Genomic DNA, 27,460 nt, shown 5'->3' with positions numbered 1-27,460 from the left:
TAGATGGATAAAATTAAATATTCTGTAGCTGTTTACTTTCGGCATGGTAATGGTCGTCTTAGCAGCCGTATTCTTTCACCTCCTTTTCCCCGCTTTGTCACTCTCTTCCATTGTACTTCATTTGATTTGATATCCTTGCTTCATTCAGCCTGTGTGGCTTGAACCTCTGTGACTTTTCTTAAAGATGAGAGAGGAAGCATGGACTGGATTTGTAGTCCTGATGGTCTTTGCTCAGGAACGCGTTTCTCTCGACTTCCACTTGATGTTGGTTTGTTCCCCTGGTACTCTTCCTGTATGACAATCACTTGGTGAAAGTTTCCATGCCTGTTGACTGGTCAGGGTGCAGATTTCTAACTCCACACTCCTTGAAAGTTTTTAGTTTCCAGCTACCTTGCCTGTAAAGAGCCTCTGTCTTCACTGGGTTCCATGATTTTTTTACTTAAGTGAGCCTTACTAGTAACATTGAAACTCTGCTTACTCTTACCAAATTACACTAATATGCATTGGGCTGAAGACCACAAGAGCTGCAAAACTCTAGGAAACAAAATGAACTTTATTTCCAGTGTCTGATGGTTTGTTTGATAATTATGTCACAGTTTCCTATCTTCAGACAGTGCTATTACCTTCCTTCTCTTCTGAGGCTTCAAGATTGAAGCATCAAAGTAATCAAACTAGAAATGGATTTGTGTTTTGAACAAAGCGATAACACAATAACACTTCCCCTGTCCCCAGATGATTCATGTGGGTGAATCTATAAATGTAAGCTTCTAGCTCGTTTTTTACTTTCTGGTTAGAAGGAAAATAATATTTCAAAACTGCCTTGAAAACAAAAAAATGATTTTTCCATTAATAACCATGCTGAACTGATCAAATTCAGTTTCTGAGACAAAGAAACTAGTAGTGTGCTCAAGTGATACACAATTGTTTCATGATGATGAAAGTGTTAATTTAAAAATGCGTAAGTCTTCTCTGAGCAAAAATGTTTTAATCATATTGAAAAAGTGATGAAAAGTATAGTGCTTCATTTAGAAAATGTAATCCGTTTTGTGAACCTGGAGAAGCCATTTTGACCTGAAGTTTAGACAGTATGAGGAAAACAAAAAGCCATAAAACATCAGCTGTGTTATACAAAATTCTATACAAAGTAGATACAGTTGATTAATATGAGTGTAAAGGTAAAGAATAAAATTGTTTAATCCTTTGGCTTGTGCCATGCATTATCATTCAGCTTGGTAATTCACCTGAATTGGTGGCGCTATTCTGTTTTCTTGGTGTTGAAATGAAGATGTTTGCATCTTTGGGGAAGACTTGTAGCAGCTGCTGTGTCTGTCTCAGCCCTAACAGCTGCTTCATGTACATAGCATGCTCAAACTGACAACTTCCTTTCCAACACGGGTTTTTCTCCATTCTTCTATATGCAGCTTATTTTAAAAGTTATCCGTTTTCCCATTCTTTAAGGAATCGAATTCAATGCTGTTCTTAATGTCTAGACTTAATTTTAAAACAATGAGTTTCATTCTTTCTCGTTTTATGTATTTATGTATTTTCTATATTTTTAAAAAGATTTCACTTTAAAAGTGATAATTTTGCCTCATGGACCCTGTTCTTTCTACTGTAAGAAAGCTTAGCCATATAATTAACTTTGTAGATCTTGACCCTAAGTCTAGTTGCAAGATAATGGAGTTTCAAGGGAAAAGGAAGATGAACATTATAGCATCATAGTGGTCATGTAGGGCTAACTGGGGTAATTATGACTGTTGTGATATTACAGACCCAAATTTTTCTCAAAGTGTGGTTTTTTCCTAGCCTTTTTAATAAAGCTAGCTATATCAGAAGAAGTTAGCATTTGCAGGTGACTGGGAACATCAAGAAGACGCTGTGACCCACCAACCCTCTTTTCCTATGCCAGAAATCACAATCTGTTAGCACTAAATGAAAGGTCAGCAAATTCTGGGGCATTGGCTTCTGCTAGGTGTGACATGCACCCTTCCCAGGAAGAGAGAGAAATATTTCCCTTGTTGCCTCTGCTATCCTGGTGGCAGAAGGAGTGACAGACCCAGGAAATGATGGTACTCTTCATATGGTTTCATATAAAGCAGGTCAGCATTTGTTGTGGTAAGAAAATTAGCTGTGATTGACTATTTTGGGCAAATCATTGATCTTTCTGAGAGCCACTGGTTCCTTGGGGTGGCTTTCCTTTCAAAGTGGTTGATAACTACTCTTAAGACAAGCTTGTGTTTCAAAATTTATTTTTTACTTTTGACTCCTGCAGTCCAAAAACTAGAAATAGTAGAAAATAATAACAAAAAAGTTAATAGCAGGATGGGTAAATTGATCTCTTTCAGAGTATTTCTCTGTAGGTTTGTTTTACCAATATCTGGCCTGAAGCAGTGATCGGTGATGAAGAAAGTTCTTGGAGTAGCTGCTTGCTTTGCCAACTTAGTATACAAACACCTTATGTACAGACCCCATACTGCTGTTTGCTCAGCAGTGTCCTCTGTATTCACTTCAGAGATTAACCCATTACATGAGGAATAGTTTTACCAGTTGCAAAGTGTATGTGTTGTTGATGATGATCTTGCACAAAAAAGAACATAGTTACATAGGTCAGGAACCTTGCCAGGTTGAACGATTTGACAGGAACCAAACCTTGCACAGAGGAGCTGTTGCATTGTTAAAGAGCCTGTCTTCGACTACAGTTCAGTAAGTTTAGGAGTGAAGCTTGTCCTTTGACCTAAGATTGCAACTTCAGTCAAAGTAGTCTTTGCTTTCTTGAAGATCTTGTTTTGGTTTGTTTTGTATTGTACTAGTTTTAAAGGAATATGAAAACTGTCTTTCAAAAAAGGAAACAGAAAAAAATGGAATTGAAAAAGTCACTACATTCAAATTAAGAATGAAGTAAAAGCTGTAGTTAGCTCAGAGGAAATGGACACCTGTAAATAAAGATTTATGCTGTGTCATGGAGAAACACCTCTAGCAAATTGTTATCCCCTTTCACAAAGATCAAGCTCTACAAATGCCTCTCTTGGTAAGTGAAGATTTTACCCTGATAAAGGGTGCCACAAATACTCCAGTTTCCTTGAGAGTATTGCTTTGTATTGGAGATGTTTTCTGCTTTGAAAAACCTGGAACATGCGCCGATGCTGCATGTGACATAGCCTGTGGTCTATCTGTGCTACTATCTGATTGCCGTGCACCTGGGAGGGATGTCTGGAACCAGCTGGCTCTATAGGATAGAAGATGCCTCCCCAGCAGTTCTTTATCTTCCTTGGCCTTTGGCTCTACAGCTGTTTTTGGTGTCCACAGTCAGGTCATACCCGGTTGTTTTTCTGTCCTAGTTGGGTTAGTTTGGGAATAACTTCCTGCAGAGTTTGGAGAGCAGTGTGAAAGCTGCGGTGAAATGCTATGTACCAAAGAGGGGCCAAGTTACGCTTGTGGAGCCGCAACAAGGATGTTGCCTTGCTAGCACCCTACCTATAAATATGAACATGTGGTGAAAGGAAGGAAGGGAGCTAAAAACATTGTGCAGGGGGAACATAGGAGAAGTTTCTAAGAATGGGTGATATGAGACAGAGGTGCATCGCAAGTAGTAGTGATGTCGACAGGGAAACTGTATCACTGAAGATTTGAGTAAACTGAATAAAAATTTTTGCTTCTGTATCGCTACAATGCACAGGCTAGCTGATTTCAGGATAACTTTATGTATGCCTATTCAAGCTGTTGTCAAGAGACGCCACAGTCAAAAGAATGGAGGAATACCAGTATTTCTAACTGGTATACAGTGTGGTGACATTTCAAGTGTTTGGTCATCATTATTTTCTTTTGGAAAGAAGTGGAAATGAGACAGTCTTTAGGGAAATGGTGGCTTTCTAGTTAGGAGTTTGAAGCAGGAGTCTTGAAAAATAGAATTGGTATGAGTGTTGATGAGCTTGCTGTTTTACATCGTTTACTTTTACAGTAAGTAGGATCATGAAAGGAGCCAGTCAGAGGTGTTATATACTTTTTCAGATGTGACTATGTGAGCTTTTTCAAGTAAATCAAGCTGTTTCACTAACACTTATTCATAGTCATGTGCAGATTTGAAAATGCTGCATGCTGAAATCAATGAAGTAGCTAATTTCTTGTTTTTATGTATCTGTGGAAATAGACTGCCTTGGTCTTCTGTTTAATGTTGTTAATGTTTTATTTAATTCTTTTTTTTTTTCCCCTCTCATTTTTGTTCAATAAAAAGTCAAACCGATTTGGATAATTATCAAACATTTGATTAAATTAACTTCAATTTCAAAGTTCTTTGAGCTCTGTATGGTAACACAGAAACTTATTACGCTTTTATTACTGAAGGCAGCGCTTGTGATGAACAATGATAGAATTCAGGGTATGGCATGCAGTCTTATACTTGTGGTTGCACGTAAGGTCTTTTACTGTGTATTTGCCCTGTCTTGTTCTCATTTTAATGATTTCTGAGAAAAGTGTATTGCACCTGAAAATCTTGGAAAGACTGAACTGATTTGGAGACAGTGGGAATACAAAATGAGGTTAATTATAGTAGCGTATGTTGTCTTCTTTGTAATAAGGAGAAATTGTTTTTATTTATTTAGCTCTAAATTTTCCTTTTCCTATTCGGAGTTAGAGGCACTTATGTAAACAGTGAATGGATTGTATGGAACAAAATGACTCACCAAGATGGACAATAATGAACATAGCTGTGTTGTTACAGGGAAGTACTCAATGACTCAGCTATAGCAGAGGCTGCTAATTGGAACTGCTGCACATGTGGGTTTAGATGAATATCTACCCTGAACCTGGGCCAACACACTTTTTAGCACCTCTTGCTGCATGAATTACTGGTCAGACTTTGAAAAGTGCCGGGTGTCCCACCTTCCATCAAAGGACATTAAAGGAGCTCTGCAGATTTCAATTTTGCCTTGCAGTTAACGCTAATGTGTTTGCCCGTTCTTGGCAGCTTCTATGAAGGGGATGAAGTGTAAAATTCCTATGCATTCCACTCCCAGTAGCATACCAAAATCTGAGGCTTTGTGTTTAAAATGGCTTCTAATATTGCCTTAATCCTTTCATTGGTATCTTCTCAGTCCAGGAGTAATCACCCTGTCTCAATTCTGCCTCTTCTCACAGAACAAGAGAACACCTGTGGGGCTGATCACACTTGCATCTCACTTTGAGAAAGTCTGAGAAAAAATTTCTCTAATCTTATTTTCATAAGCTTTCCAAATGCGAGAAGGTTGTACCCGAGTTGAACATTTTTCTACCCTGCACAGTCAATAGAACAAATAACATTATGAAGATGTTTTCTGGATCGTAGTGGTCTCTGATGGTGTCAGTCTCTTAGAGCTGTCCTTGGTAGCTGGGAACTCCTGATGTATTCCGAGGTAGAGCAGGTTTTCTTCTGCTACACTGCTGTGCTGTAGAGGCAACCACTAGCAATCTTTAGTTAGTCACATTCTATGCTTTGTTACTAATATCGCTATGAATACGATCAAGAATATAGTTTATTAAAAAATGACTGTTTATAATTTGAGTTTTAAAAATTAGTAATAATAGGACGAATTGTGAAGGAAGTTTGATGTAGATAAATTTGTTATTGCACTCTTGTATATATTTTGCACACTTACATGCTAATCGATATTTCGAATCCCAGAATGAGCCATCCTACCACACATCACAGCCCCATGGATTTAACCACATGATTTCTTCTTGTTCCATGGACTTCCAACCATCTTCTAGAAAGTCATGAAAGCCTTTTTTGTCTTAACTGTCTATGCTAATTGATTCATACTGTGTGTACATCAATATACTTCAAATAGTTTTAATCTGCTTTTAAGAATTATTTTTATTATTTATTTAATTTTATTCCCTGTCTTTAGAAGGAAGTAGTCTTTTTTTTCCTTTAGAATACTGGATATTTGATGCGGTGATGGTCTTGTTGGAAGAGAGTAGATTAGCAAAGAGAGCTTTGCAGATGAATCTTAACTATTATGATAAAATAATAGTTCCTGTTACAAGTAGTAAAATGTAACTGTAGTTCCTGGGCTTGATCTGTATTTTAAAGATGATCTTATTTTTTCTTTCCAGCCACATTACTTGCGTGGTAATAGTAAGATGTGTTTCTCTGTATGGCAGGTATCTTTTATAACCTACTTGTTTTCATGTTGATTTTCATGCTTGTGAGCTGACTGTTTACGTGGAACAAACTTAGCTGGTTTTTATGGCAGTGTTTTGTCTTTTAATAAAATAAACCCTTTTGAAGGTGATGTTTGGCTGAAGGCTTTGAGTTGTGAGAAGGCAGAACTGCATCTACTGGTGAAGAGTATTTTCTGTTTTAAGAGGTCCACATAAATCCTTCTCCACTGTTACAGAAAAACATACTTCTACTGTGTAATCAGTTTGTGTCCTTCTTTCTGAAATTGATGCAGGTATTGTCTCTGAATTTGTGTAAATGCACGATGTAGTGGCCATTTAAAATATAACCCCCCCCCCAAAAAAAAAACAACCAAACAAACTAAAACAAAGTTACATGAATTTTGGTATAACAGGGTATATACCTCTTTATCAAGTATTGGACAAAAAGATCCATTTTCTTTTTTGTTAAGAACCTATATATATTAAAAGGTGTTTGAAATACTTTCCTCCTGTAATTAATGCTGTCTCAGATTTTCAACAGATTTTTACAAAGTTTATTGTCAATCTTTCATTTCCAAATTAAACGAACAAGCTGCCTGTAAACATCAAGTTTTCCTGATCACTGAATAAATAAATAGGATAAGAGATAATATGAAGCAACTTGAAATAAGTAAGGGTACACTACATTTCTCTTTGGGTTATTTTGAAAGTTGTTCCAAACTTTTGTTTGTTTGTTTTTCTTTTCATGCTAAGTGAATTAGTTATCAGATTCTTGTTAATTTTCTGGATGAAATTTAGCAATTAAATATCTGTGAAAAATGAGGGAGATGCAGAGCTGAACAGGTAAATTCTGTTTTTAAATTAAATCCTCTAAGAATTTCCTTAGAGGGAGCTAATAAAGCTCTTAATCCTAACATGCTCTTAGCAAAGTCTCTAAGATCATGCCTTGCATACCCAAACAATCCTCTGCTTGCTTTCTGTAAGGTTAAGACTGATATGTGACATGATGAAGTATACAGAGAGACTTCAAATAGTTTCAGGCCATAAAAATATTAAGGCGGGAGAGAAAAGTATCTTTTAATTTTTTGGAACGCCTGTGTGAGAGTCAAACTACTTTGTAACTGGAGAAGACCATATTTTTAACAGTTGTGGGAGATACCTGTTTTTATTTTTTTTTGATAATTCGGGTGGGATTATGCTTCATGCTTTGAAGGGCAGAATCTATATTCAGTGCAGACCTTTCATTGGACAAAAGATTTATTTTTTAAAAAGCAATTATCAGCTCCCTTTTTATCTCAGTTGTTGATTGTTTGGACTATATTGAAATTAAATAGCATCCAGTTAACTGTTGTTTCTTTTGCTAGGTATGTATCTTCTAAGTTGCACTGAAATTAATTCAGAAAATCCCAGGTTTATTTCAGTAAGAGTAAAGTGGCAATTATTAAATTGTTGCTAAAGTCAAATGAGTTAATTCTATCAAGATTTCTGCCTTTGCTGTACTTGTCTGTGTTTGTCTTTTTCTGCAAAACAGGATTGCCTTGCATCAAAAAAAAAAATGGCCTGAAGAAAGCTCCAAACTTTCCATTATACTTTTAAACAAACAATCATATATATTTCTTTCTTCAGTGTTAGCTCATATGTAGCTAAAACATTAGAGAACCTAGCTCCTATTGGTCACACAAATTACTTGTTTACAATTACGTCAAACTTGCGTCAGCACTCATTGTTATATTACTATGGTTATATTGTTAACCTTAACCTTGTGCTTGGTTGCTAATCAAAAACTAGCTAGCAGTCTAGATGTTTAACAAAAATAGCATAGCTTTGTTTTCCTTTCTGACCCAACAGACAAAGTTGCCTGAACACGGAGGTGTATTTTATATACGTGTACACAAATTCAGTGCATTTATGTCGGACTAATTCACGGGGTTTATTCTTTGCTATTTGTATTTTCACAGTAAGGTGAATGTTACCACAGTGAAGTGATAAAGGTACATCATCAGGACTAGGGAGGATATTTTCCACTGAATTTTTTTCTGCTTCGTTGTTTTTTTCTGAAGTTCGACTTGGCTTGGGTTTTCATACTTATACATCGGTATTACACACTGAGACCAAAGTGCTTTCTGTTAACGCATTTCAGTGTCAGTGAGTTATTTCTTGCATCGTTTATTGTTAGTTCAGAACCTTCCTTTTGTGAACTCTCAGTTTTATAAGGAAAGAAAAATGGGCTTGTTATTAAGCTTTAGCACTTCCTTGAGTCTGGTGTGGACAACGTGTGTGACCTCTGCTGGGGCACATCATGTCTTTGTAGACCAAAATGTTAATATTATTTTCCTCTTACCAATTTCAGTTCTGTTTATTAAAGTTTGCAATCTTTCACTGTGCTTATACAGTGGCCCCTGTTATGAGTGACATCCAAGAGAAATCTCTAGAAGATATTTGTAATAGTAATAATGAATAATGTTTAACTTGAGTCAGATGGAGATTACTGATTCTCTCCTCTCACTGTGCAAAACCCTGACAATTTGAGATCTTTTTTCTAGAAACTCAAGGGGAAAAAAAAACCACCTAGACCTGCCACTAGCTCTGTCTTTTGATGTGGTGGTAAAAGATATCATTGATGAGAGAGCAAGCTACCCAGAGGAAAGATTTCTCTGGTGGGCCCAATGTGAATGCAAAGAAAATAGTAACCATTGGAAGGAGCGTGTTCAGAAATGTGTTAGAAGTGACTAAATGGTTTCAGAAATGTTTTCAAACACTTGTGGTGTGTAGGAAATATTATCTTTTTGTGTAGAAATTATATACATAGAAATATTTGTATTTAAGGAAGGCATAAGGTGTTGGTTATATTTTTAATTGAAAAGTTTCATTTTCATTTTGGAAATCTGTGTAGGTGATCTATTATTTTTTTAAGATATTTTACAAGGCAGACCAAAGGCATTTTCATGTGATTTCTCTCAGTTACCTTACCTTCAAGAAAAATAATGGAGATAGGAGAAAGTAATATAATATCTGGACTTCTTTAGAAATATGTATATTTTTTCTTAAGTAAAGACTTTTTTTTTTGATATGGATTTGACTGAAAACTAATGAATATGGATGTCAATAAATAAGAAAAGGTAAATTTTGCAACAACGTGAAACTACTGAGAATATTATCTGATGACTGGCCTCTGCAGAATGATATAAAGAAAAGACAGAGAAAAAGAATAGTAGTTAACAATAATGATTAGAATCAGTCGGGGTGGAAGTAGATCAGAGAGAATGATTTGGTAACGGCTGGACTTTGAACAAGGTTTTAGGTGTATAGAAGTGAAGTAAGCAATTTGCTGTGGAACTGTATAAGGAACAACCAGGCAGAGTTAGTGATTTCTTCCTGGATGAGTGAAAGAAGTGAAAGAGTTGAAGATGACACCGAGATTGAACCCAGGGGTTTTATGACTCTGAGGGGACAAATAATAGAACTATTGACAGAGGCAGTGAAGAGAGGGAAAAGGAAGAATTTGAATAAAGACAATAAACAACCACTTCAGCTCATGTTAATTGGTATGTGCTCTGTTGACTTCATTCACAGCAGTTGAGGATATGGCCTGTTGAGTTCAGCCTTAATGATAAACTTGAGTTGGAAGGGAGGTCTCAGGATAAAATCTCAGCAAAAATATGGAGAGGTGAAAGACCGAGGTTATAGATCCCCAATTCTTGCAAGTAGTCCTATATCTTGGTACATTGAGTTGGGATGGCTGCTTAGATATCTTAGGGAAGATGAGTTAGCTATGCAAAAGTCAAACGGAAAACATCTGAGACACCCTGAAAGAGAACAGGAAAAGAGAGAAGAAACCCACCAAAACAATCAAAGAAATGTTAAAAAGAAGAAAGAGAGAATGGAACTTTGAAAAGCAAAGTATTTGAAAAAATTCTAATAGTGAGATTAACTACAAAATGAAAGCATACAAATAAACCAAGAGGAAAATGAAAAATAAAGGCATTTTTTCACTCAGTTTAACAGAAAAGAGATAAACATATTAATTCTCTGAGGTAAACATATTTTAGTATAGAAAGTGGATGGAACAAAAATTACTTCAAATAATTCTCATTTTCTGGAATATGTTAGGGAATGTAAAGGTTGTATTTTCTCAGTACTGTACATTTTCAGCTTCTAGTTCAAATGATAACGTGTCAGTGTTTTTTTTATGCTTTATTTATTTACAGAAAACAACACATATGCTGAACATTTGTTAATAGATCAATGTTACACTTAAATGTTTGCATTTAGGCGATGTGTAAAGAAAAAAAAGACTAAAAGTTTAGGAGAATACTGAAACAAATTATTTGTCTTGTGCTAGGTAGTTTTATTTCTCTCTATAAAAATATAGATCAGCAAGCAAATATATGTGATATAAATATTTATTTGTCATATGTTTTCCAAAGGGTTGTAACATGGCATTATAGTCTTCAGATTGGTTTTAATGTTTAAATAAATTCTTTAATTAAATTCAGCTCTTTTTTATTTAAAGCTGTCTTTTGGGGAGATATTGCCTTAGATGATGAAGACTTAAAAATCTTTCAAATTGACAGGACGATTGACCTTACGCAGCACTCCAATGAAAGACTTGGCCATAACACAGGTATGATGCTTCAAACTTACTTTAACTTATTTTTTCCTGTTATTTACTTCTGCATAGAAGGCAATATCTGTTTTAAATGTAGAAAATCAGTGTAATGTTTTGGGTAATATTAGTTTACAGTTTAGAAAGTTATTAAACAATGAGTGTAAATTTGTTTTAGGGAAAGAAAGAGAAAAGCTAAACTTTTCATTTTATTCTGGCATTTCCGATTAAAAATATCTTATTGAACTGAAGAGCAGAAGCTAGTAGGAACCGTAAGTTCACCCTGCAGATGGTCGTGAGGGAAAGAAAATTGTACCAAGTTTTGTTTTTGTTGGGAAAAGTTCCCGATAGCAGAGCCCAAATACCCTATGGAGAACATACATGGAATCTTGGAGGGGAGACTGGGAGTCTTGGATTAGAACCCCTCCTTTTTCTCTTTTTTCAGTTCAATCCAGATCTGCACCCAGATCTAGAAGAAACACAAGAACATCTCATCCTTGCTAGAATTTTCCTTGTCTGAAAGGCAACTATCTATCTGATATTTTAATGCTGGTTTCTTTGCTGTTGTTAAGGTGCAGCTGCAATCTGATTAACACAGGTAGTTGCGTATTCAGACAAATAAATAGAGATATTATTTATGTATAAATATGTGTGTATGTGTGAGAGAGAAAACATAATCCATGCCTAAATGGATGTCTTTCTAATGTCTAAAAAGATCTATGCTGTTAGTCTGATGTGTAAATTCGTAACTGAGAATTTGTAAACTTTTAGGTTATGATACCAAAAAAGACAAGTTACTTAGGAAAAGTGTGGAAAAATGTTATTAGAAAATATATAAATGCATAATTTAAATCTGTTTTCTATTAAGCAAGTTCTATATGTTCCTGAACTGAGATACTATTAACTTGATGATTCCTGATATGTAGAAATAAGGATCACTTTGAGGAATGATCAGAAAGGAATTTTTCAGACCGAAGAAGCAATTTTCAATTTAACTTTTAAATATTGATATATTTAATATATTTTTAGTTTTCCTAGTTAGATGTCATGATTAGACTATTTTTTTAACAACTTGGAAATTTATTTCGTCTCCTTTAAAAGCCACTTGTTTTTTGAGGCAGGAACACCTTTTATCATTTCTAGATCAAGACTGGATTTTAAAATGTTAATAGAGTCAGCGGTTTCCCTGCTCCCCTTTCCCCCAAACAGTTTTAATTGGCTTTCAAGGTATTTCAGGCACTGGTTTTGCTGACAAAATGTAGAGAGCAAGGTCGGTCATTTCCCCTTAATGTGGATGCAGTCAAGTGATTTCTTTGGCCTGCTGACTTTCCTTTTTCTTCTTGCTTTTCTATTTTTTTCTTTTTAAGTTCACAGTTACTTTTTTTTTGTCTGTTGCTACAGAAAGAATATATATTTCTAAGCTGTTTTAAATAATATTTAGTATTTTATTATTTGATTTTCTTTCCTTACGTGTCTTGAGATTTGTGCATTATCTTTTCCTGTGGACAATATCCTGTTCAGGATATTGAGTCATCCTATTGTGGATTACTAATGCATTTGGATCAAACTTTTATGCTCTTATTAAACAAGAGGAATCAATGCAACTGCAACGGTCACTGAGACTGGACTTTGGAGAACAAACTGCTGAAGTTAATGATTTTGTAACAGCTCTCAGTGAACCCTCAACATTCTTGATTTTTCTAAAAACAGAGTTGGAGAACTCAATTTTACACTTTACATGTATAATTCTGTTTCTAAATTGACAGCATTTTGATGCATAAGCTAGAAGTTTAGCAAAACTGCAAAAACCCACTGAGATTTTTTCCCTCTAATTTCCAAAAGAGTAAAATTGCCAACAACTAACTAGTCGATATTGGGTAGCAACTGGAAAAGCAATGTAAAATGTCTGTAAAATAGAAAAAAAATATTTTATCTTAGTTACAGACACAATGACAATTAATTGCAAGCTTGATTTCTAGTCACTTTCTGTTGTTGACCTTCACAAACTAAAGGTGACATCAGGTAGAAGGGTTAAATACTTGAGTGGAAACCACCAAGATGGAGTTGCAAAGTTGCGTTTTTCATTGCAACTACTAATTAAAAATCCTGAGATTCACAGGCTTGGATTCACGTTATGTGACTGCTCATTTGGTGGGATTATCTGTCTGGATTTGCAGGGTCAGATACTTAATCTGTGAGCTTCTCAGAGTGTGCCTCTGTCATTTTATTTGTCATTTTGTCCAAGGACTATGCGTAATCATTGTAAACAGAAACAACAGTAAAGCTGATAAAATTGTTATGCATGTATTATTACTGAGTCCAAACAGCCAGAAGTATCCTTCTCCTCCTGCCTGAAGTATCAGAAAAGGCAGCAAATATGATTTTATATTTGATTTTTTTTTAAACTGTTTTAGACTGTGGCTTGGCAATTTTTTATTCATATAAAACAGGTTAGTGATGTGAGATGCTACTTCAGTTTTTCACTAAGTTGAACACACAGGCTGTGTTAAGACAGAAATGATAGTTTAATATCTTCTTCTAGAAATAATTATAGTACAATAGTTTCTTTAAGTAAATAATGGAGTCTTTGTTGTGTTTGTTTTTTTTAATTTGTTTGGGTTTTTTTCTGTCTGTGACAGTTGTTGCTTTTAAGGATTTTTTTTTTTATATTTGTTTGGAATCTGTAGCTATATGCCTTTTTAATAAGATGAATGTGAACATGAAAGACAATTACATTAATGATGATCAATACAAGGAAGGGAATTGTTATATTCTCTGTAGTGTATGTTATAGTTACCATGTAACTTGGAAAGGAATGTGTTGAACTATTACCTCATCTATCTAAAATGTTTTAAAAAATTTGGAAAATTTTTCTCATGGGAGCCAGCAACTATGTGACAGTGTAATCCAAATAATTAGGCACATTGTTATCCACTGAGCAGCCACACAAGCTGACTTGCCTTATACGGAATTTTCTCATCTGTAATATGATATTAATTTGTTGTTTAATAAATATATTTTCCATATATATATGAAAGTATTTATGGGAAGTTGGGAGAGGTCTTTTTAGTGGTGTTTCAAGGTTTCAATGGTTCTTTTAGTTCTATCTTAATTTTGCAGTTGTATAAATAGTTTGAAAACTCTCTTGTTCTATAAGATACTGAGTTTTAAAATGCAACCTACCACAAACTTCTGAAAATAACTTTCTGAACAATTCTGAATGATTTATTGACTAGTGTAGAATGTGCTCTTTCTTCTGATTTACTGGTGTTTGCAAAGGCACTTGCAGGCACAATAGGGTTTTATGTGAAGTGAGTATGTGGCAGATGCATCAAATGTATGCAGTAAACCTAGAAATGCATTGTGTTTCTGTAAATGGCACAGTAAATGTTAAAATCAACTACTTAATAGCTTACTTTTTCTTGCTCATTGATTGCTGAAATGTGACAGACATATATATGCCTGCAAGGTCTTACTGCATATATACTGGCACATGATGGTTCAAAGCCTTTTGAGCGTGTTGATATCTATTTGCATGCTGACAAAGAAAACCACATCTTTCATGGTAAAATCAGCCATATTAAGTTTGCATCAGTTTTGTTGTGTTTTATTTATTTATTTTTTTAAAATGAATCTTTGGGTGTTTGCTTTCCCACTTTCCCCTCCCTTGAAATGAGAAGATTATGGCATGCATTCAGGAAATTTCTGAGAGAGTAAGGCTTTTAGCTGTCAATCAGTATGGTTCTGAGGATGTCAAGGTCACCAGGAAGAAAAAAAGCTCTAAATAATAATTAGATGATGTAATTGTCATGACTTGTCTGAATAACAAAAACATGTTGGCTTACATTCTGGAATGCATATTAGAAAATTTTTCAGCTTAAAATATGTTCTTATTTCATTGTCAAGAATACTCAAAGAATTTGTATGCGAGCCATTGAAGAATGTTAAACGTCTTTTATAACACATTGCGTTTTTTACGGGGTATTTTCTAACCCCTCCAGGCTATATAGTTTCTGTAGGTGTAAGATTCCATGTTTTTAACTTTGGTAAAATTCCCTTTTTTTTTTTCTTTTCTTTTTAAAGGTGGCTTTGGAGAGCTTGGAATGTCAAAAAAACGAGGTGCCCTCTATCAGCTTATAGACAGGATAAGAAGATTTGGCTCTGGTATTTTCACTGTTTAAATTAGCAGGTTGCCTGATATGATAATGTATCGTGAACATTAACAATGATAGTACTTAATGCTATAAAGTCTTTCTGTATTACTATTGGCATAAACAATATATAAAATAAATAGTACAAGAATAGTAATGAAGACATTTGCTCTTTGTTGCATTTTTGTACAGGTCTATTTCCAGCATCAAATCTGGAAGCCAAAACATGTAGTTTTAAATCTCATCTTATAAAATTCCTTGGCTTTTTCGTATGGCAGTGTTCACAGTTATCAGTTCAACTGATGTCAATGCAATGTCTTTTCAGTATAGGTAGGCTATGCTGCATAGCTGCTAATTTTATGTTTGGGTGTTTGTTTTTTTTTTTTTTTCCTGGATCCAGTTGGGGCATTCTGATGAATCATATTGTGTCTGAAGCATTTATGGTGTGTTACTCTCAACAAAGACATTTTTATACTAATAATACTCTTGTCATTATGAACGTAGTTGAATTTAGCAGGCTGTATATGTGGAATCCCCATTAATACTGGTTGAGTTTACTCACCATAATTGATGCAAGGAGACGTCACTTTGTCATGAAACCTCAACCTCAAAAGGAAAATATGTGAAACTCCATTGTAATCACACCACATCAAGTCTAAATGCATCACTGCATATCTTGTAAGATTAACCAGAGTACAGTAACTGCCTTCGCAGACGTGCTCTGGTATATAATCTTTATTCTTTATGAAAGAATTACAATTGTAGTATTGCATAAATGCTTGTCATCTTTTGCATACAATTTGGAATCAATTATTACTTCTAGTTCAAAAGAAAGCTGATAAAAAGAATTTTGAATGGTAAAACATCTGTATTAACGTGTGATGTTCAGTAACGACTGCATATTAAGTATAACAATAGTTTTTGTCAAGTTTCTATTTGTGTTGTAGACTGTTGTGTAATTCTCATTTACACACTTATTTAACTACAAGGACAAGTTATTTGTTTTACCTGGGTGTTTTTGTTTTAAACCCTGAAATTTTCTATGTCATTCCTGATACAGTTTAAGTTACATGTCAGTTGTTACAAAGGCAATCTTTTCTTGCGGTATATCAAAAGCTTTCTCTCTGCCTTGTGCTCTAGCTTCTTCCCCTTCTTCCTTCTGCTGCTCTCCCAGCTCTGGGGCTATGCCAAGATACCATACCATGATCCTGCCCTGGAATCCTCCCTGATTCTGACATAGCCATTAATACTTAGGGGGAACTAGTATCACAGGGGATACTCACAGAGGGAAGGTGTGCTCTTCAATGAGGAGTAAGACTTCAACTCCACCGAGCAGGATTTATTGATTGCCTTTCAAGTGATCAGTTATAATTAGCTGCCCTGATATGCATGCTAACTTATCTGTTACGGTGTGCAAGTCCTCATCTAACTATCCTTATCCTCTTCTGTTGTCACAGTAAGATTCAGCTGATCTGGGAAAGATTTAGCTGTGATGGGATGAATGGTGGTAATATTGCTCAAAATAATAGACATTTTTTTGTCTTGTAGAGAAATTCCAGCCATGAGTGATACTTATCCATAGGATTTCAAAAGCTTGTTTATGAAAAATATATATTTGCATCTTGAAGTGTTGTAAAGTTACTATCAAAACGAAAGTCACTTTTTCATCTGAAAATATGTCTACTGGTAATAGCTACAGGTGATAGAGATTGAAAGGAGAAACGACCCCCTCTAACTTTTTCCGCATGCATACAACCCACGACAACAACTTTGCAAATAATTTATCTATTTTTCCTTTGTAATTCCTGATAATAAAAACCAATCTAATACTTTAGGCACTTTTTTTCTGTCCAGTGCTTTAAGGATGGTCATGCACTTGAGTTTTCCAGATTGTGCAATGAAAATGCAAAGGACATTGAATGCCTTGATTACTTTGGGTCTGTCCAAAGTCTTTCCTTCTTTGCAGAAAAAAGCTTAGTTTATTTTAAAAAAATTAAGTACACAGGGAGAATGATTTTTACATTATTATTATTAAATGAGAAAATTTAGATGAAATTAAGCAAGGTTGATAAATATATGTGCAAATTGCTACTGTAGATATGTTGAATAATGGAGACTTAGACTCTTCATTTTGAGCATTTATCAGAAAACTAAGTAATGAAAGACTTTTGCATAACAGCAATGTCCTGCTTTTAAAGGGCATAAAGAAATAATCTGACTTTCACTTGCTAGAAGATGATTGTTCTGTTTTGTGTGTATGTGTGATCTCATTCAGCGTTTTAATTATCATTACAGGCTTTGAGCAAAATAATACATCTAAAGGAAAAACTACTGTAAAATTCTCAGGGAAAAATGAGAAAAACCGATTTCCCAGGGCTGCTACATCACGAACAGAAAGAATATGGCCGGGGGGTGTCATTCCATATGTAATAGGAGGAAATTTCACTGGTAAGCTTTGTGCTTTGGATGAGGAGAAGAAATATGATTTTTTTAATTGCCTTTTTTTTTTTTTTTTTTTGAGTAAAGTCATACTATGGAAGTCCATAGAAGCGTTTCTGTTGGATCAGGTCTGAAGTACATCTGTTCTGAAAATATTAGTCATACTTCAAAAAATTGTTCCCAAAGGCAAGCTACATAATAAAAATGTATAACTCTGTTTTAGAAAGGGAAGGTTCTTTTTCTTTGCCTAATGTTTCTTGTTCCATGTTTGTTTTCAAGAGCCTAAGTAGCAGAATGTCATGAAATCTGTTTTTTAAAAAATTCAGGGTATTTAGCACAAGACTGTAACGAATTTAACTAGTGTGACATGTATTCTGCTAAACTGATTTCACTCAACAAACTGACTCAAATGTGTTTTGTAATTCCTCAGTTTGATTTTCAGATGGGTACACACAAACATTATATATGACAAGAAGAAAGACTGACTTTAAAATATATAGAATTCTTAGCAGAAAACTGTAGAAAAAGTTTAAAACATTTGTTATCCTTGAAAAATGTAAATGGATCGATGTCAAGGTGGACATAAGAGGTAATTTAAAACAAAAAGCAGACACATATGGGAAGAGATATATAATAACATCTTATTTATTGTGCACAAAAATACAGGGAACCAAAAGAAACATGCAAATGATCACACATTGTATGCGTATGTGTATGGAGAAACCAGAATCATTCCTTTCAAACTGACAGCTACAGTGTGACTTTTAGTTCAGATATTTACATAGTACTATATCAAATGTGACCTTTACTTTAAGGTTGCCATCTTCTGAAATAACAGTAGTAAACTAAATGAAAGCATATAATGTTAAACATTTCATCTTTTTCATAATGAAAGATAAATACTAAAGCTTGGAAAGCATTGCTTAAAAATAGAGGGCAAGATGGGATGAAATAACCTTTCATTTTTAGGTTCTAACATGATTTGAACTTGCTGCTTCTATGAACTTTGAGGTTTTGTTGTCTTTTAAGTTTAAAAAAGTTTTATTTTGTTATTTTTTAAATTATCCTATGCTGTAACATGCATCTTTACAAAAGTCTTCAAGTTAGATGCGTTTCTGCTAGCAAATTCATGACAAATAGTACTGTTCTTTGTGGATTTCCAGCTCAGAAGGAATACAGTTATACTCTCAGATGCTGCCTCTAAGTTAATAAGCCTTGTTTGTCAACAGTGAAATTAAATTGCTATACTTTCTCAAGCACTGTATACTCGCTGGATTTGTATTTTGTGGTGAGAGCTAGCCTGGCAGCTTCTGCATCTATAGTGTAGTTTTGATTGTTTCTGAATGTGTTTCTCATTTTAAAAACAAATATCTGAGTATGTTTAGTATTGTACCTAATTAAGAATTTCTCCCTTTTGGTGGATTATTTGCTTTCTGAAAGATTTTGATGCAAAGAAGTGGAGACTGGTCCCTGTTCAAGACAGCATTATTGAAATCAAATGCCTTGACTGGCATGTTTTTTTACATGGCTTAGGCTAAATTATCTCCAGATTTGAAGGCTGTAGGATGTTTTTTTTTATTTTTTTTTTTTCCTTCTGGCCTGATATCTAGGATCCAGGGTTCCTCAAATTCCTCCCCCCTCCCCCCCCCCCCCCCCCCAGTGTGATCTGATTGATAATTTTAACTGGGAAAGTGCTAAGCAAACATTGTGCTAATGCAGGTACATAGGCAACACTATATTTCTTCTGATGTCTTCCTCTAGTGTAACATAGCTGTGCTTTTTATTGCAGGTTTTATGTTTGCTATAGCGTATCAGACAGCATTGTTCTCCTTGCAGGCAGATAGGTTATGATGAGCTGATGGTCTGAGCATCCCCTTAATTGGAATCTGGCAGTATGTGGGATTGCCAGTACACAAGACTTCATGATCCAGTGACTTCTTCCAGGCCTATATTCCTAGTATTGAAATCTGATTTTAAGGAACAAGACACAATTAGAAAAGTCTTTTATTTCATCTCATACAATTATTCTTCCAGGCACCCAGCGCGCCATGTTCAAACAGGCAATGCGACACTGGGAAAAGTACACGTGTGTTACCTTTATTGAACGCAGTGATGAAGAAAGTTATATTGTATTTACATACAGACCATGTGGGTAAGTGTCTACGTATGGTAACAGATACTCATGCTTTCAATGTTTGGCCATGTTTGTCAGCTTTGCAGTTATAAGTGAATTTATACTTCACAGGAAAATGAGTAGTTACTGTATTTAAATGATACATGTGTTCTGCTTGGCTTTAGGTTCATTGAAAGCAGTATGTATAGTAACTTTTTGAAGTTATGCCTCTTTTGTCTATTTCTAGATAAAATGATCTTGTATATATACATAGATATGGCACTTTTTATTTGACTTTCTGTCATACTTTTAATATTTATATGTATTGTTCGAAGGTATTTCAGGCTTATTGTTTGTTTATTCCTAGCTTTCTCCGTGTCATGTGTTTACTGCTGAATTATGTATAGACATCTATCCCATATTCCTTTGCCAGCTTAGTTGTTGTTAATTGTAACTTTAACTCTTCTATAGTTAGACTGTCGTTGCCCAGATTTGTTTAACCACCAAATTCATGACCATTTTGCAAATTCCTTCTTCCAGATCATTGATGTGTAAAAGTGACCAAAACAGGTTTTATTACTTGTAAGTACAGCTTCCCATTAATCACCAAGTTCCATCTTCAGATATTTCTGCTCACAAATGCCTTTCAGATATGTTTGTTATTTATTCCACTCAGAATTCTTAATTTTATACAGTGGTCAGTGAACTTCCTGAGTGCACCATGTTAGTTTTTCAAGAGCGGTCACTACCTGTGGAAATACTGTACTTCTAATAGTCATCGTCTCTTTGGGTTTTAGGCTCCATAGTGAATAGCTCTCTGTCTTGCTGACTTCCGGATCAATGAACACTTTACATGCCTACTTTTGAATTTTTATGGGATAGGGTTTTGAAAAGAAGTTTTGGGACCTTTGCGTTGTAGGAATGATCCTGAATGTACTTAATTATAGCCCATAAAATTACTTGTAGACTTATCTGTTTAAATTACCTCTGACATTCTTTTTAAGGCATAGGACAACATAATAAAACCCATTCCTAGGCTATTTTAAGAAAGGCATCACCTTTGCCCTGGAAAATCTCTGAGCCACAGATCCTTGCAATCAGGGAGCTTATTCTGCTGGATTGCCTGTGAACTTGCCTGTCATGTTCTTGTGCTCCCGTAGGTCTGCTGTAGACCCCTGTTAGAAACCGTGCCAAATGAAAGGGGCTTTTGTTCTGATCCAGCATGGCTATTATTTTAGTTAACAATCATACCCGTAAGATAGTATTCAGGGATACTGACATACAGCTGGAAGAGAAACGGAAAGTAGAGAATAATTGTGATAGCTCCCTCCACTCACAGAGGCAGAAAGTAATGTAAATTTAAACAGAAGAGTGTGAAAGGTATAAGTGGTCTCAGGTGCTTTAGAAGGAGAAGTATGGGGTTATCTGAAAAGATCTTGGATTAGTGAAAAGTAAATTCTCCAACTTCAAAGTGCCCAAAGCCAAACAACAGAAAATCTCTCCAGCCAAAACACTGTTCCTTAGACTGGTTGATGCTTCATGAGATCCAGTCACTTTAGGCCGTAATAAGTTTAAAACAAAAACAAGGAAGACTGTGGCTACAAACAGTCCACCAGTGATGAAAAAACCCAGGCTGAACAGAAGGGGCAGTTGAATGACTCTTTTGGGGGTCCTGAATACATAAACCATTTCAGGAAGAGCTGGATAAATAAGAACGTATCTTCTCTGGGTGAACGGGAACCACTGTGCACTACCCACCAGGATAAAGTGCTGATGCAGGATTTTCCATGGAAAGAGCCCAGACAAAAGTGACACCAAATCATCTGCAAACATTTTCTGCTACATGGCCAGTCACACTGAAATTAATCTCACTTCTTTCCCATAGCACCCTGCTGTGTTGGTTTGTTAGCACACTGTGTCATTATTGTTTGCAGCACCATGGCAGCTAACACTCACAGATGAGGGAGACTGTATTATACTTAGCACTGTTCAGATTAAAAACTAAATTATGAACCCTGCCCCAAAGAGCACATAGTCAAAACATAACGCATTTAATGAAACAGAAAGTGGATACAGTCATATATGTGGAAATTCAGGTGGCAATATCTACAAATGTCTCAGATGACAGCATTAGCATGCTAGCAAGTGAAGTGTTATTGAGCCTTTGTAAACATTAAGGATATTTCGAAGGAGTGTAATGCATTACTTTTTGCTGCAGTTCATGGGAAGCTCATCCCAGAAGGCCAATGGTGAAAAAAACACATTTGAAATATAGCAGCTGGTTATCAGAGATGCATGACCTTCCTAAAGTTGAGAGTTTATATATCAGCAGTGAACGAGAGATAAGTTTTGATTACCATACACCCATAGGACTGAAGTGATCTCAGAAAGACGTTTAATGTATTCTTAAGACAGAAACAGCTATACCTAAGTCATTGCTGATATATGCTTGTCTAACTTGTTTCTAAAAAACCAGCAAAAATGAATACTTCACAGTCTGCTAGGAAATGCATTGCTTCAGTATCCTTACTATAAGAAATGTAGGAAGTTCGGGGCAGTATTTTTGTTCATAGCTAAACCAGATATTTCTTGCTGCAATTAAAGTCCTATTTTTTTTTTTCCTGCTTACCGTGGCCATAGAAAATAAATTATTCCTGTTTCTTTTTTTGAAGGAATCTATTATATGCTTTAAGACTGTTATGTCCACCCTCAGTTCTATTTTTGTTTTAGGCTAGAAAAAGCCTAATTCACTTAATCTTTCCTGGTAAGTCATGTTTTCTAGGCCTTTGATCACATCGTTATTCTCTTTGAGATTCTCTTCAACTAGTCCACATCTTTCTTGAAATTGAGGACCCAAAACTAGGGCGTGTTTGTTCAGAGGAGTCATTGCTGTTTCTGAGCCAGTGCTAGAGCTAATTTGTGTGTCTTGTACTCTCTCCTTCCACTTAGGTACCTAAGCATGATTGGGCAACCTGGTGTAGTGGAGGGTTTCCCTGCCCATGGCAAGGGGGTTGGAACTAGATGATCATTAAGGTCCCTTCCAACCCTAACCATTCTATGATTCTATGATGCTTGCCAGTTCTCAACAGCTGCCACGTTCTACTTGTGTTCAGTTGCAATGTGACTCCAAATAAGAACCAGAGTTTTTTCCACAGCATTGATACCCCATCACTGGTTCCAGCATGTGCCATGTTTTACATCTCTCAGGACACCAAATAATTCCATATTTCCCTTTTCAGATTTCTTTTCCAATCTATTAAAGTTGCTTTCAAGTCCAGGCTTGTCTTCATGATATTTAGCAGTCTTTTCTCAGACTGCATGTTTAAAGAGTATCTTCACTTCGTATAATATTCCATCAGCTTTATACCCCCCATTTATATCACAGTTCTCTAGTTTGCTTATGGGCAGCTTGTGTGGAAAAATGTCAAAAGCTTTACGACTAGATCCCTCCTTCTCTTCAGAATAATTTCATTTTATGCAGTCTTAAACTATAATTATGTCATCACTTCTTGTTTGTTTACCTGATTTTGAGAACAGTTAATTTTTGAAATATTGTTTCTTAGTACAGCTGAAGCACTTAGTAGTTTGAAGTTTTGTAATTACTGATAAGTCATTTGTACCCATTAGCTGCAGATGTGAGAATAAGACATTGAGATACTAGTATTGAGATACTAGTGTTTATGTTTCTTCTACCAAAGCACTGTACATTTACATTAATGTCTATTACAGCAAATATTTATGCAGCTAGTTGATTAGGACAACTAAAACTCTAATCTGTAAACAGGTTCAAAATGCTCTTTGTTCACTATTGCTTCTTTATCCTTATGTTTCTTGCTATCAGATAGGAAGCACCTGAAGACACAGTCAGTATACTTCTCTGTATGCAAAGCCAAAAAAGGGGTCAGGAAACTGGGATGGCCTCTAGTCACATGCTCTTAATAAATATTACTGAGTACAAGATCAAGCTTCTTTTTATATAGTGAGACAAAAAAAAGAACAATTAGTCATGTTGTTCTGGCATCTCAGCATGCCTTTGATCTGACTTTGTGGCAATTTTTGTTCTCTACTAGAAGACTTAAGTACTTTTTATGATAAACTTTAGATGACTTATTACAATCACTACTGTGTCCTCTTGTATGAGTATTTGACAAAGCTGTCTGAGATACAGGAAAATCAAATCTCTATCATGTGCTTCCCCAGACATTGTAGACTGAACAGCTTCTGAATGTTTTAATGTTTTTTGAACTTGCTAATATATTAAATAGACATTACAGGCAAGTTCTTAAAGTTGGTGAAATAGGTAAATTCATTGCCCGAGGTACACTTTTGCAGCATTCTTTAGCTATAAGAAAGTTTGCATGTTATAAAAAGTGCTCGATCACTTTTATGGAATGAGAAGAAATTCAGAGTTCTGCTAAATAATCTGTGGCATTAGGGCTGACTCATGTACTCAGGTGGTAATTAACTCCAACAGCTGGCACTCTTCCTGCCCACAACAGTTGACACAGCTTCTCTGCTGGTTGTGGTGTGGCCTGCAGCATGGGTATGATCAAGGTGCAGGTGACCAGTTACTATAGCCTAAAGCACAGTGCGTTACAAAAACTGAATGAGGGGTGATTTATGTTACTACACTGGGACAGGGAGCTGTTAATGGAGGAATGGACTCAATTGGCTGTTCTTTGTAATGTTGGGGTACTCATCTCCATTGAGCAGGTGAAGGAGCAGTAGCCACTTTTGCCGTCCCAACAGGTCCTCTTGGGGCAGTGAATCACAACATTTGGTAACCATGATGGTATTGGTCCCTGACAATAAGCAAATTCATCAAGCCACGTCATAGCCAATATCTCCTTTGTACAAAACGTCTTGTGATTGAAATTGGTGGTTTTTCACCAAGAAAAAACCCTCTGCTTCTTCAGTGAGATTTTGCTTATGAATTTTGTGAACTTCTTTCTGTTGCTTTGTGTAACATGTAGGTGATGATATGCAGTCTTAGTATGCTTATGAAGTTCTGCAGTTTTTCGTCCACAACTTCATATACTCAGTGCCATGGCAAGCTGATGTTGTGGTCTATAAGGATTTTTATATTATCACATTCTAAAGAGTACAGCTCTTTGCAAGAGTGCAACATTGACCCTACCTGATTATCTCTTCCTTCATATTAATTTAAGAGATTTTTTTACAGTAGCTATGAAATAGTAATACTTAAAAGAATGAATGTATTGTTCCAGTCATTTCACTTTCTCCCTGTCATTTGTTTCTCTTTGCTTGCCATCATTGATCAGCTAGACTAATTAAGTGGAATTAGAGATTCATAAATAGTTACTGTCTCTAACTGCTGTCTGATGCAATAAAGATTAAAGAGATGAGGGGATTTAAAAGCTACCAGTTGACTTAATTTAAGGGGCATGACAAGTGCTCATACAGTACAGAGAGGTCTTTGGTCTCTTGCCAAACACACCTGGGGTCAAATCCATGATATTGGAAAATCATTAATTTCATTTATTTATTTGTTTTAGTTTTCCTTAACCTTTGACTCAGTGCAATTGTTGAAGTGATCAGAATCTTGTAGCTTAATTGGATGAATCTAGTGTGCTTGACATGACACAACCTAGCAAATCCTAATAACCTTCTGTGAGTATGCACTGCTGCTGTTATAAGACTTGGTGTTAACTCTAATTTTCTTTGGAATATAAAGAAATATTCAATAATTTTTTTTGTAATTTCTGGGAAGTACTTGAAATCTGTTAAGTAACTGTTGTAAGGGAATTACCATACTCATCAGGCTGCTTGTTTTTAGGAGGAGGCCGGCATTAAAAAAAAAATAATTCCCAATGTGTTGAGTTTCAGGTGTTCAGTGTTAGACAACCTAGATGAATACTATGTAAAAGATTTCTGAAACGAAAACATGTTTCAAATGTGTCCAATGAGGTACCTAAAGTCACTACACACGTTTGATAATGTCCACCATTGTTTTTTATGACTGTAATAGTAGAATGTCAAATTATTTTCGCAAACACCTAAAAATCCATCTGATTTATGAAATAGCACTAAAAGATTTTGAGGTGATCTTAAGCATCCCTATTTTTGAGCAATAATCAACTTTTTGATGTTAATGTATTTTGTATATTGGTTAATTAGGTATTTATTTACCGCATTTTCTTATACAAACAATTTATCTTAATAACTTAATGTGCTAGGCTAGCCATTTTGTTCTGCTATTATTGCGTAGCTATTGCCTAACTTTTTCCAAGATACAGTGCACAATATTAAAAGATTAAACCCTCCTTTGGTCCAAATGAAGTAAAAAAGGACAGGAAGGGATACGCTGTAGTTAAATTCTTGCTTTATTCTTTTGCCCTTGTTGTGAATAGTGTCAATAAAAGCAGAGCTGGACACATCGTAGTGGGTACTATTTGGAATAATTACTTATTATATTTTCACTCTTTCCTTTTTCTCTGTTTGTCTCCAAAGTATCACTGTGCAAAAATTATATTGAAAATCTATGGAAATTTTTAAGCCACCAAATATGTCTTTGCTAGTTGAAGCAGGTAATGCACATGAAGTCAATAACACAAGCATGTTAAAACTATTCAAATTGTATTAAATATTCTACAACCTACAGTCTTAATAACTTATTGATTTACTTTAAGCTATAAAAAAATGATTAATATTCTATAGTTCTGCATTGCAGTTTTTCTGTAGAGTTTCCACACAGTGGTAAACACGAAGACTCAGCAGAAGTTTTAAAACTGTTTTAAACTAAAGGATTTGTTCTGCCTCTACATAATTATGTGTGATTATCCTAACTTTAATGTCATCAATCTCTTGCACTGCCATCATGTATTGTATTCAAATCATAAAAGTTTTGAATTACAAATTAAATTTCAGGATTTAAACAAATGTGTTTAAATGTTTTGAGTCTCCAAGGTGTATTTTGCAGGATTATAAATGAACAGAAAACCAGATAGGTTAAAATTCATTGCATAGTTGGACTTGGAAGGTTGTGGTTAATGGCGTGGACTCAGACCATGACTGAAAGTGCAGTATTGCAGGGGCCTATCCTGTGATCTTTATCAATGATCCATGAAGAGGTGACAGTGCATGATCACATCAAGTTTGCAGATTACACCAAGTTGGGGGCACCAGATGGTAGGCTCAATGGTAGAACTGACACCCAGAGGGACGTAGGCAGACTGAGGAACTGACTAACTGGACCTTATGAAGCTCAACAAGGGCAAATGCAAAGCCCTACACCTGCAAAGGAAGAGCAAGATAAGCTGGTCACTGCCAGGTTAGAGAGCAGCTCTGTGGAGAAGGCCATGTGGCAGTGAGCTGGGCAGAAGCTGGCTATTAGCACTGGCAACAAAGGCAGTCAACAGTGTCCAAGGCTGTGTGAAGAGAAGAGCAGCTGGTGGCACAAGGGAAGGGGTTATTCCTCTCTAGTCATCACTTGCTAGATTACAGATAGACCCTACATGCAGTTGTGAGCCCCCAGTATAAGAAAGATATTAATAACCTGGAAGGACTTAAGCACAAGGCTGCCAAGATGCTTGGGATCTGGAGCACTTGCCCTATGAGGAGATGCTGAGGGTCCAGGGTTTGCTCAGTTGGAGAAGAGGTTGCTCCTTCAGGAGGACCGAGCAGCAGCTCCCAGTTCTTATAGGGAGGGCAACAAGAAGAGGGAGCCAGACTCTTCACAGGGGTGCTTGACAAGAGAATACAAGGCAATAAGCATAAGCTGAAGAAACAGAGAATCAGACGGGGAAATAAATTTTTCACAGTGTGGACAGCCAAGCATTGGAGAAAGTTTTTCAGAGGGGCTGTGCTGTCTCCATTCTTGGAGGTTTTCAAGACTAGACTGGATAAAGACCTGAGCAACCCTGATCCGACTTCATATCCGACCCTGCTTTGAGCAGAAAGTTGAACTGGAGACTTCCAGAGGTCCTTTTTAACCCAAATTGTGCAGATTTAGTGGAATTTTATCCATATTTAATAGTCTGTAATGCAAATTTT

General features: G+C 35.7%; 1 protein-coding gene across 1 annotated transcript in view; it reads left to right on the top strand.

The window, feature by feature from the left end:
* TLL1 (tolloid like 1) overlaps positions 1–27,460 on the top strand; it is a 137,478-nt gene that overhangs the window by 49,714 nt on the left and 60,304 nt on the right. The window contains exons 2-5 of the mRNA XM_086611521.1: positions 10,652–10,762; positions 14,828–14,908; positions 17,191–17,343; positions 19,369–19,486. Of these exons, the coding sequence (XP_086467647.1) occupies positions 10,652–10,762; positions 14,828–14,908; positions 17,191–17,343; positions 19,369–19,486 (463 nt within the window). The remainder of the gene's footprint in view (positions 1–10,651; positions 10,763–14,827; positions 14,909–17,190; positions 17,344–19,368; positions 19,487–27,460) is intronic.

This window comes from Tauraco erythrolophus, chromosome 5 (genome assembly GCF_009769465.1).
Source record: "Tauraco erythrolophus isolate bTauEry1 chromosome 5, bTauEry1.pri, whole genome shotgun sequence".
Lineage (NCBI taxonomy): Eukaryota > Metazoa > Chordata > Aves > Musophagiformes > Musophagidae > Tauraco > Tauraco erythrolophus.
The sequence above is the reverse complement of the archived record's forward strand: the minus strand, read 5'-3'. Positions and strand labels throughout refer to the sequence as shown.